At 35.1% G+C, this 12,540-nt stretch overlaps 1 protein-coding gene across 1 annotated transcript in view; it reads left to right on the plus strand.

Moving 5' to 3' along the window:
- Wdr70 (WD repeat domain 70) overlaps nt 1-12,540 on the plus strand; it is a 329,962-nt gene that overhangs the window by 276,340 nt on the left and 41,082 nt on the right. Inside the window, exons 11-13 of the mRNA XM_047556126.1 lie at nt 4,760-4,859; nt 7,500-7,584; nt 8,904-9,042. Of these exons, the coding sequence (XP_047412082.1) occupies nt 4,760-4,859; nt 7,500-7,584; nt 8,904-9,042 (324 nt within the window). The remainder of the gene's footprint in view (nt 1-4,759; nt 4,860-7,499; nt 7,585-8,903; nt 9,043-12,540) is intronic.

Here is a 12,540-nt window from a genome sequence, read left to right on the forward strand (position 1 = left end):
TCAGACCACAGCATAGTTCTAAGAAAGCTTTGGCCAGGTCAGTGGGAAGTTCTGAGTCTAAGTCACCCTGAGTATTTATTATATGTACCAGTAAAATTGGGACTACTGTTTGGTTAAGCTTATAATAGTCAGCAATCCCTTTGTGGAAGGACTAGGGGAAATACCACAACACATACTTGCCCTAGTATGTAGCAATGTCCTTTCTTTCAGGAATCTGCCTTTGACATCAATAGGCATTTGATCTGAAAATTAGTTCAGATATGGGAACAGAGCAAAAGATCATGACTTTTTATTGGGGGTAACTACCCTCAGCCTCCTGCTTTCCCATTCATCCCTGTTTTTCACTGTAGATTTTCTTTCTCTATTTCATTGTTGGTTGCCCATTATTGTGCCTCCAAGGATGCTCTGTAGTGTCTACCATCTTTGAAGCTCCCTATGCATCAAGCCCTGTTGGATGCCTCTCTGATTTTGCCAGTCATTATAGCAATTGCAGCCTCTTGGTACTAGTAATTAAACCCTGCAAGTTGACTTTTATTACTTCAGGCCCCATGTTTCCATGGATATTACTCCCCCAGCTCTGTGACTAGACCTGGGCTGCACAGGAGAGCTGCCACTACACTTCTTGGTAATGCTGATTCCCGCTGACCTGTGCATTCCTGATGACCTTGTTGAATGGTGTGGCCTCTGGGCTATCCCTTGAAAAATAATATTCTGTGTTTTCTGACTTGACAAAATATATCCAGTTCAGCATGCTCACTTCTCTTATCTTTCTTATTCTTTTTTTAATCATCTATAATTGGACATTTTTGCTTTATTCAACATTGACCATCACTTTTCTAGGCCTCTAGTATTATTCTAGAAGCAAAGTTATCCCCCTGAGATCCTTGCTAGGGTGTTAAACCTTATGTCCAAAAATGGGTCCCCAAATCACTGAATCTTGTTTACATGATCTTACATCCCAGCTTCCTTGATCAAGCACCCCCAAAATCCAGTAGCTACTAGCAAATTTTTGAATCTCTTTTGGTATATATTCTCTTTCCTCCTATATTATGCCCAGCTCTTACCCAGCTGAGTAATACTGAGTTTAACCCTAATTATTATTCTGGCAGTCAGGAGAGAAGGTAGGCACAGGTCCTAAGAAGAGGAGGTACCTGGTCCCTTGGGGGTGGGGGTTGCAGGAGGAGGAAATTCTAGTTCTTACTAGGCAAAAGGAAGTCACCTCTTTAAACTGTGAGAGGATGGGTGGAATGTCTACAGATCTAGCATCCTATGGGACATCTGTCCAAATATACTCTGACATTTCAGGGAGTTAACAGTCTCTCTGGAAGCTGCTGAAGTGGTCTACCTAGTCTTTACCTGTTAATGCCTCCCATTTTCTTTTTTTCCCTCTGCGAAGCATCAGTAAAACTTAATAGTAACCAACAGACACTTGTTTTTGTAGACATTCCTCCACCCAGATCATCTCCAGTACTTGGACCAGTACTGGAGGCAACCCTGCTGACACATTGATTTTGAACTTCTAACCTACAGAAATAGGAGATGATGAATTTGTATTGTTTAAACAATCCAGTTTGTGGTACTTTTTAAAAGCAGTCCTAGCAAACCAATTCACCAAGTCTTAAAAATGATACAACCATGTAAACTCCAGGTGTTTAGTGTTTTTAGACAAAGAATGTTGGAGCAATATTTTATGATTTTTAGTGAAGGTATTTCTAGGGCAACCATTTGTGTCATAGTGTCTATCCCAACAATATGTTGTAAGATAATGACTGCGATAGAGCCCAAACTTTCCAAAAAATGGCTTAAACTATAAGAAAGCAATGTGCTGAATATTTAGACAGAGGCCAAGTTAGCAACCAGTGATAAAGAAGAAAAAGAAATAATTACTGAGAATTCCAGGGATAAGGATGTGATAATCCAGGCCTTTATGTAGTAAGCTTCTAGTCAAGTAAAATAATATAAACAAATAAATAATAATAGCTTGGCTTTAGAGAATTTAGTCTTCCCCCAACCTTCATCCGTATCTTCTTTAAGGATACCTGTGCTGATATAACTCTGAGATTCTGGAAGCAAATCTTGGTTGATTTGGCTTTTCCAGGGCTCATGGTTGTATGTTGTATATTTATATAAAAGTCATAGACAAGTTGCTTTCACAAAACTGTGCCAACTATTCCATTATCAATAATAATAATAATAATAATAATAATAGAGCTACTGGGAGAGGTAAAGATAAAAGGTGATAGTTGGAGAAAAGCCTGTTCTCAAAACTGAGACATGCTGGGGATGCAGCCCATGGAGCTGGGGCTGTCTGGAATTCTAACCAGAATTAAATGCTGTAACATTTGGGTGCTTACCAAATTAATGTTCTCCTTACTTGGAGTGTCTTCCCCTTGTTTGTTTAGCTAAATACTCCCTGTTTTGGGGGGCACATTGCAGTGTAGCCTTTTCTGCAGAACCTTTTGTTTTCAGAGAATTGACACTCATCTAAACTCCTGCACCTATTTTTCACACTGTATTCCTTAGGCAACTGATTGGTAATTTACAGGACTATATTTGATATCATTCTCATTACAGCTGAATTTAAGCCTCTACAGGGACAGGGACTTTGCCTACTTTTTTTACCTTAACATACTTCTGGATACATGGCAGATAATATTTTTTTAAATAAAGGATTAAACATATATATATATATGATTCCTACTGCAATGTAGTATCCTCTCTCTGGAATACACTTTCTTGTTCCTGCTCCTTCATCTGCTTTTACTTTATCAGTTAGGTCTCTGATTTCTTTTTGCTCCTCCCCCCCATTCTCAAATCTGAGTTAAGGACCTCTCTCAGTGCTATATATTACTGTATACTTCTCCATTGTTGCACTTGTCACTTTGTATGCTCATCCATATCTTCTCAGGGGATGTCAACTCTTTGAGGAAAAGAAGCCTTATTTATTTCTGTACATCTGTGTTTCCAATGCTTAATATAGTGTTTGCCAGATAGTTATCAGCCCAATTAATAAAATGTCAAATCAGTGAATCATTTATATCAATAAAAGATAGAAACATGATAATTAATACAAATTTTATTCTCACCCAGAGAAATAACTAAGGTCAATTTTTACTTAGTAGGTATAGATTATTATTATTATTATTTTTAATGAACTGACCTACTTTTTGTGAGATATGTACTCCTCATTACTAGAAGCTTTTAGTTGTAAGCCCAAGGACTGGATGTCAGGGATATTGTTGGGATGGTAAAGTGCATAAGTTCTGTTTTGTGACTTATTCTTTGCTAAGAGTTGGTGCAATTGCATTCCCAGACCTTTGACTCCCTGGAGAGACCCACATGCTGTCATTACCAGCAGTATCTGTGTCCTCTGCAATGGAATGACTCTAGGAAAATTGGTAATGGCCCAGAACTATTAATGTGTACATGCACATACACAGGTGCACGTAAATACACACACAGTTGGCCATCACAGACAGTACTCTATCAGTAACAGCTTTATAGAGGATAAAGTTTTTAAAGGACCAGACTTTGTTCATGTGGATCCTTACTTTTGGAGATAATTGACTTCCTAGTACTTGGCCTGTGCTGGTTATTGAATCATAACTAAGTGGCAGGATTGGTCTAGTAGATTTACAAATCATCAACTGTGGAGAAGTGACATTAGGAGTCTACTTATCTGCCTTCATCTTACCTCTCTTGTTGAGTGGTTATAACCATTTACTTGCAGTGATTTTTTTAAATAAGAGAAAGTAAATGAACCTACAATATTAAATCATTCTTTTTTCATCTTGTTTGGATCCATGTATGTAAAGATTCAATGTTGAACTTCTCCCTTCAAAACTTAAGAAAATGTTACATGAGGAAAGGCTAATTTAAAAAAAAAAAAAGTAAAAAGATGAAGATAGATGAGATTTTAAAAAAAAAGGGGGGGGGGGGTTTAGTGCAGTGTTCAAGAGTAGGATTTTTGGGTTCAGACATACATGTCTGCCACTTACAAACTATGTGGCCTTGGATAAGACACTTGCTTCTGTGCTTCAGATTGCTAAACTATAAAATAGAGATGGTAATCACAGCACCTAGCAGAGTGATTTTGAGGAATAAATAGGCAAGGTAGTAAAAGATACAGTGCCCAAGATTTAAAAAGCATTGCATAAGGGTTAGTTGCTGTTATTATTGTCATAATTATTATCTAGTAGGCATGTTAATAATAGTTCAAAACCTACAACCATATGCACAATGTCTGGCATATACTAGGAATATGATAAATATCTTTTTTTGTTTGTTTTTGTATTGTTGGGGTTTGAACCCATAACCTTAAACATGGTAGGCAAGCAAGTGCTCTGCCACTGAACCACATTCCCAGCCCACCCAGAAATATTTTTGAGCAAATAAATTGTATGCTTATTCGTAATTTGTATTTATATTTGCTCTTTCAGTTAAATTTAGAAAATAATTCTAATAACTCTAAGTATAACATGAAGAACTAAATGAAGTTGTAATCTTGTGTTGCTCAGGGCTTCGTAAAGTTGTCTGGAAAGTTGTTTCCTGCTGGAACTTACCTTATCTTTTCTTCATTTAATGGATACTTTGAAAAGCCTTTCAGAATTTTTTTTGGAAAGAAACTATAATCAGGTGAAATTAATTCTTTATCTGTAGGTGTATATAATGTTCTGTATGATAAAGTGAAGCATTCTTGCCTCAAAAATATTCTCATCTGAATTTAAGTGAGATGTTAACACTGTGTTTTTCCAAACAGGTTCACCCTAAATTCCACTATAAACAGGCTCATGATCCAGGCACAGACACTTCTTGTGTGACTTTTTCCTATGACGGTAATGTCCTTGCCTCTCGTGGAGGTAAGTTGAAACTTTCTTTTTGATGTGTTTCTACATATAAGATGATCATATTTAACCTTTAAAGAAGCAGCACTAATATCTTAGCACTTAGTAAAGTTAGCTGTGCTTTTGTTAATGTAACTATACCAGTCTGATTTTTTTTCATTAAAATTCATTTCCAACTTGGCAACATTGTTTGTATTAGAAGTTATCAAGTAAAATTTAGAAAGAGACTTCTTTGCTTAAGAGTTTGATGCCTCCATGGATGAAATTTGCCTCTGCCTTCAGATTTTTCTAAAGGATCGCCTACATTTTTTTCATTCTTATGCCATTTTATAATTCTGTATCTGGTGTTTCAAAGTTCTTTGTTGACCAGTGACTTTTGTTTTTCCAGTTCAAACACTACCTCAATTCAGTTTAAAAAAGTTGTATACCTAGATGTTATTTTTAAAATAATTCTAGATGGTCATATTTTAAATTTATTAAATTTATTTAAATTTAAATCCACATTTCTATGGGTTTTTTTCTCTAATATTTTGCTACATCTTTCTCATATGGTATAAGGCTTCCTTAATAGAAGGAGAAGAGTAATTGTGGGGGCAGGTTTATGAACTCTGCATTTTGACTGAAATTCTTCTTGCAGGCCCATTTGTGGGTAAAGAAAAGAAAATAGTACACAGGGTAGATAGTTTGGAGCCATGTAACAGATGACCTTAAATATCACATAAAGGATTTATTGTGTGCATTCTGTAGGCCAAAGAAGGATCTACACTTTGCATGGACAAATCTAGTAATGTTTGTTTATTTTTTCATTTATTTACTTAAGTACTATATATTTTGAGCACCTACTGTGAGCATTATTCTAGATCTGTGTGTAGACTGTGAATATCGTACAGGGTCCCTTTCTTGAAATAATTTATGATGTGGTACATAGGGTAGTGGAAGTGAGGACAGATGAAGAGACCTAGCACCATTTTCCCCCATTTAATGGGTCCATGCCCTTTTACTCTTGGAAGCTCCATTCAGATTCTCTTTCCTCTAAGGAAGCCTTATCCATTGCATACAAATTACCTTTACTTGCATTCTTTAAAAAAAAAAATCAAAACACATGTACATATAATTTTCTCTTTAAAGTACACATAGTAAGTGTGGATTTAAGTAAAATATTTATTTTGTTTCATCGATTCTAACTTGAGTTCTGAGATGTCTTCTAATTAAAGCTACACATATTCTTTACTCAAAAACAGTGGTTCTCATTCCAACAGTGTGTCTTAATCCCCTGGAAAGGTTTTTCAAATTATAAAATTCCACATAGAAATTGTCACATTCTTTGGGTTGGTATGCTCAAATTTCTAAATTAGATTTGAGAGAGAAGAAGGGAAAAAAGAGGGGATTACTTGAAAATTCTTCCCAGCATATTCTAAAATAGGCCAGCCTTCATCCAGTTGATAAGTACTGTCTTAGAAGTATAGGACTCACTCTATTTCAGTGAAAGCCATTTTGGTGATAATTCTTAACTCCCCTCTTCCATTGTATAATAACTATTGGATAACTTAATTGACCAACACCATATATATACTGTATTCCATCATTTTTCTTCCTGGATGTATAGGAAATGACAGATGGAAGTCTATTCAGCAGAGTCCCAAAGGTGTTACTAGGTGTTCCTGCTAGTTCTAGAACCTACTGGGTTCACTGGAATTAATGCAGATTAGTATTTTCATATTGTTGGAGAATTATAAGAATATGTAACTTTTAAACATTAAAAGTAATAAGGTAACAACCCCAAAGGTAAGTCTTACAAAGTTCCTTCAGTACAAGCAGGTTCAGAGCCTAGCAGTTGTGGATTAGTGTACCTGTCAGAAAGTGGGTTTTAGACAGAAGGGTCACTGGAGAGAGAAGGGGGTTTTTATTGAACTCTCTACTCACCTGACTTGTACCTGATCCTGATTCCTTATTGGACCTAAGGGGATGAGGCAGGTCTCAACTGTGAGCACTATGGGGGAAGAACAGCAAAGACATTATTTATATGAATTTGGCTTTTGTTCTGGTCAGGAATTTGTTAGTAACCCTATAGAAACATAAAAGTGATTCTTAAAAGAATATTCATTACTCTTTAAATGACTTGGAAAAGTAGTACTCCCCAGCAAAGTGAAGAATGATAGCCACAGGTAGAGTTACACAGGAGGGCAGGGAATAACATGGCTCATTCTCATTAATACTAATGGATAGTTCTGTCCACGTTCTAGTGGGGAAAAGAATCTGTTGTAAATTGAACTATTTTCAGTCCTGAAATTGATATCTTCTCAAGTCAGGTTATGCTCACACATTCCATGGGGAACTGCCATCTGTTCTAAAATTCACGCTTTAGAGTAGATTCTTCTAGCATACAGATGCTCCATCAATCTGGAAAGTAATTTCTAGAAGGCTGACTCATTATCATGTAACTTTCTACTGTTCTTGCACTTATTACTGCTTTCAAACTTCCTTAATGGTTAAAAAGGTAAAATATGTGTACCTGGCTTCTCTTTCTGTCTTTCCTCCTTCCTTCTGTTCTTATTCTCCCTTCCTTACACTTGTACACTGAGTTTAGCAGATCTTAACTTTGACATGAATTCTTTTTGTGAAATTCACTTTTTTTCTTCCTCATTCCTCTATCAGGTGATGATACATTAAAATTATGGGACGTCCGACAATTTAATAAGCCACTGTTTTCAGCCTCGGGTCTTCCCACCATGTTCCCAATGTAAGTGATTTGATTGGCATAGGACAATGGAAAAGAAATTTCTGTACCTTAATGTTAATTTATACCATGTCTTTTATATCTTCTAGAAAAGGGACTTGAGAGAAAGATTGAAATCTGTTTTTTGAAAGATGCTTTTTTTTTTCATTTTTCACATTCTTCAGACTAAAAACTTTTTTGAAGTTAAATGACATGTGTGTGTATGTTCCTGTGTCTTATTGTATATATGTTGTGTACACACACAATCCCTTCAGTATTCAGACCGTCTTGTTCTGGATAGCTAAACACTGTTACTTCATTCTACTAAGTTGGCAGCTGGAACTTTTGAAGATTTTTCTGAGGCAGCTAAGGTGGGATTTAACCTCCAAGTCCTTAGTACCTAGGCAATGTTTCCATTTTGGTAAAATGAAAGTTCATGTTCATGATAAATAATGATCAACAGGGAGAGTGTGAAAGTAATGGAAGCATCAACTGGAGGAAGCTATTTAACAGTCTCTAACATGCTCTACTGCCCATGCATCAGTTGTTAAAACACATCAAAAAACATACATGACTTTATAGTGGATGAGAACTTTGGAGTTGTAATGCCTGCTACAAATAAAGCTAACTACATGAATTCTTTGAGCCATGTCTTAGATTATTCAGTCAGGTGACCAGACCCCTGGTAATAAAAACCATTGAATCAGTGCCACCAATTATCTGTTAGCTTCCAACAGTGCAACCTGCTCTTTGTTTTATGATGCTGGACTTATACAACTGAAATGATTTGAAGATAGTGTCAGTGGTGGCAATAATAGGAAATAGTTCCCCAAAATGCCTAAAATAATCTCTACTTAGAAATCAGTCATTTATGTCTGTCTGTAGACACCCTCAATGTCTGCATGAGTTTTTCCCCACATTCCCTTACATGAAAACTTATAATATAGAAGTTAAACACATAGGTTCAGTACTTCCCTAGCATGCATGAGGCACTGGATTTGATCCTCAACACCACATAAAAATGAATAAATAAAATAAAAGCATTGTGTCTATCTACAACTAAAAAAATTAAAACAAACAAACTTAGGTTCTGAAGTCAGGCTGCCTGTGTTTGCATCCCTTCTGTACCCCTTCCTTGTGTGATCATGGGCATGGTTTGGTTAACCTCTTTGCCTTAGTTTCCTCATCTGTAATGGGAATACTATCTACCTCATAGGATTATCATGAAGATCAATGAAGAGTTAGCTCTTTTTACAGTGATGTTTGTGTTTTATTTAATCTACTCATTACTGTACTGTTGAAGGGAACATAAGTTTATACTTATGAACTCTTTTTGTTTTTAGGACTGACTGCTGTTTCAGTCCAGATGATAAACTCATAGTCACCGGTACCTCTGTTCAAAGGGGATGTGGCAGTGGCAAACTCGTTTTCTTTGAGCGCAGAACTTTCCAAAGAGTGTATGAAATCGACATCACTGATGCGGTATGTGTCTTCTTCTCTGCAGCCTTGAGAAAGTGATAACATTTATCTTTATTTCCTAAACCCTGCAAACTTCAATAGAATTCTGCTTTCCAGGTTGTGGTCATTAAGGTAAGGCTCCACTTCCACTGAATTTAATTGCTGTCCAGTTATTGGGAAGCTTAAAACATTTCAGATTCAACTTATATATCTTTAAAAAAAAAATCCAGAACCTTTTATTTTCTTTACACTTTTATATGAACAATAAAATACCAACTTTCACTCACTCATTCCATCATGGCCTGAGATTGGAGCCACACATAATATAATAATGGTGAAGATTCCCAGAGGAAAAGTTAAATTCTCTTTAAGTGAGTATTATTATTTAGATGGGAAGGCAAATCATTCTGTTTTCTGAGTATGAAATGGGCCAATTAATGTCTGCGTAAATTTTCTTTGGCTCGTTGTCACACCCTTTAGTAATGTCCTGTATCTTAAACACCACTTTTATGTAGTTTCTCCAGTTGTTTCAACTCTTTGTAAATAGTTGAGATGTATTATGTGCTTGAGTGATTCAGACAGTTAAACAATGGTTTTAAATCACTAGTAAAAAGCTCTTGTCTCTAATGTTCTAGAATTACTATGGAGTCTTAATTTGTAGGCCCCAAATTTGAAACCATGGTAGTTTGAATATTATAGAAAAAGTAAAGTAACAATGAAATGAATTTTGGATGATTATTCAAGTTTTATAGATTCTAATCTCATGACATAGTTTGAAATTTGCCAGCACTTACAATACTTTTTTGGGGTGCATCCAAGAGCCAACCAAAACACTAGAATCAAAAGAAAAATAATTGACTCCATCAACCTTAATCTCAAAAAGTAAAATTATTATAATTGGTTGTTCCATAAGTAATCTGTTTTGCCCTGCCTCTCCATGACTGTACATTTCAGTATTATTCTTGCCTTTTTAAATTGTAATTTAAGTTGAAATGTAAATAAATCAAGAAATGTAGAAGTATGATTACATTTTTAAAGATATGCTGAACTTCTGTAGTTTACAGGAGGAACATGCTATTTGCTGGAAAAATTAGTGTCCCTTAATTTGATACATTTTTGTTCTCTAAGTTGCTTTTCTAACTGGATATTTTTCTCCATAGCGCTTACCACCACATCATGTATTATATGGTTATTTGTCTTTGTCTGTCTGCTTTTGTCAGGATGTAAGTCACATAAGGGCAGAAATACATTTTGTTCACTGTGGTACCCTCAGTGCTTAGAACAATGCCTGGCACATAGATAACTCTATATTTAGTGAACGAGTGGGTATTATACTTGGGAAGTGCAAGTTATGCATATTGCAGAACACAGGTGTGCCATTGGGGTGATGAGTAAAGAAAGTGAAATGTATTTATATTTGGAAAGATAAACTGGCCTCAAATACTATAGTATTGGAATGTATAAGTATGATTGCATGAAATATGAAATTATTTTATTTTGTAGCTGTGTTTTTAAAGCATAGAAATGACACATTTAGGCATAGGTTTTGGAAGAGTTAATTAATCTTGTTGAAATGAAAAATTTAGGTTTGTTAGATTTGTTAGAGTTCTCTATTGGAGGTTGAGGTTTTTAACTTGGAAGACCGGGTGAATGTTCCTCCAGATAAAAATATATTTATAGAAAATAAGCAGATTTTGGAAGAAAGGCAGTGAGCTCTGTTGTTGATATGTTGAACTTGAAATACTTGTAGGACTTTTGGTGCTTGGTAGGCAGATGAGCAAATGAGTTTGGTACTTAAGAGAAAGAACAAAATTTTAGGAGAAGCATTTATAGTTTACAGTTGCAATGTTAGTTGCTAATGAGTTTGAGTAAGGATAAGGCATAGAGGATAGAAAAAATGAGCCCACAGAATCTAAGGAATGAGCAAATGAAAAGAAGTTAACAAAAGAAAAGTTCATTGAGTAGAGTATACCATATACTGGATCATATTAGAAAAATCAGGAAACAGATTTTGAGATCCATTCAAATGGATATATGAAGAAGAACTTTAAATAGGGACAAAAGCTCATACCTTAGAGGGGACTTCACATCACTGGTTAGTTGTGGTATTGTGTGCACTGCTTTCAGTTTATATAGTAGAAAGTAGGTTAAAGGGGCTTTAAACTGCCCTTTTGACCTATTGCCTTGAGTTTTAAGTCTTCTTGGATTGTAAAGAAACTAATGCATTCCTTGGAATGGACAAAGGATGGACACTTTGGAAACAGAGCAAAAAAAAACTCTCTTCTATTGTGTTTTTGTCATTAAAAACCAAAATAGTCATTGTTCTTTTAGTAATACCACGTTCTACTATAGCACGGCACTTATATATATTGAGTTTTGATTTGCACAAAGGCAGCTTCCCATGTTCTCAGCAATAATAGTTGGTAGTACGCTTGGTTGCTAGGCTTAGGCAGGGTGGTTCTGTGTTCAATCACCTTAATAAAGGACAATTGGTTGTATTCTTCTCACACCCTCTTCTAAAACAGAATAAATCCTTAGATAATTTTATTCTAGAACATCAAGTTCAATGTGTTATATATATAGAGTCAAACATTATTTTCACTCAGGGGATGTTAATCTATGCAATTGATATGTTATTAATTTTTTAAAAATCCTATAATCTTCACCAAATATAGCTTTTAAAAATACAGTGAGTGTATTTTCCATATTTATTTTGAAACAAAGTTTTAAAAAGAACTTGTTTTAATTGTTTTCTGGAGTGTCTGTAGCTGAAAAATTTCCTTTCTCTAGTGTAGAGGCTCAACTCCTTCACTAGGAGAATGGTAATGTTTAACCTTTGCTATTTTCACTGTATGCAGTGATATTTGTACACCTTTTACAATTGTCACAATTATTTTCCAAAGCTTCCTTTGTAGTTCAGTTGTGTTTCCTCAAGCCCACACACATATTCTTTATTACCCAATTCTTTGTGATTTGATAAGTGTGCTTGGCCTCTTTTCTAAGGTGAATTTTAGGATATAACTCAAATCTTGAGTTTACAAGCTCACTCTTGTTTTTGTGTAGATGGGGCATAATGCTTTTGAAATATTATTTAAAAGGCTTTCATTACTTTTGTATGATAAAAATATGGGCAAAGAAGAATGGATAAAATAGAATTGGGAGATGACCTAGCAATTTTTAGAAAAAAAATTATATTTAGAATAAATCATAATAAATTTTAATCTTTTCTAAAACTCACTTATTTAGGGAAATGCTCAGCAATAACTTAAAGTTTTATTGACTTAGTAATTTTTATTCAAACTGTAATTTGTTGTAAAATGACTAATAGCATTTTCTCTAAAAATATAAACCAAGGGGACATGCTTTATTTAGTTGTAGAAGTCTATTGCCACTTACACTTTTTTTTAAACCTAAGCCTGATTAATAAAGTTGTTTGATCTGGTGTTGTTTCAAGGTGGTGGCCTCTTCATTTCATTCTCTTTGGCAGTGATTTGAGAGCCAGCAGGCATGTCTAAGTATTAG

This window comes from Sciurus carolinensis, chromosome 6 (genome assembly GCF_902686445.1).
Source record: "Sciurus carolinensis chromosome 6, mSciCar1.2, whole genome shotgun sequence".
In the NCBI taxonomy this organism is placed as follows: Eukaryota; Metazoa; Chordata; class Mammalia; order Rodentia; family Sciuridae; genus Sciurus; species Sciurus carolinensis.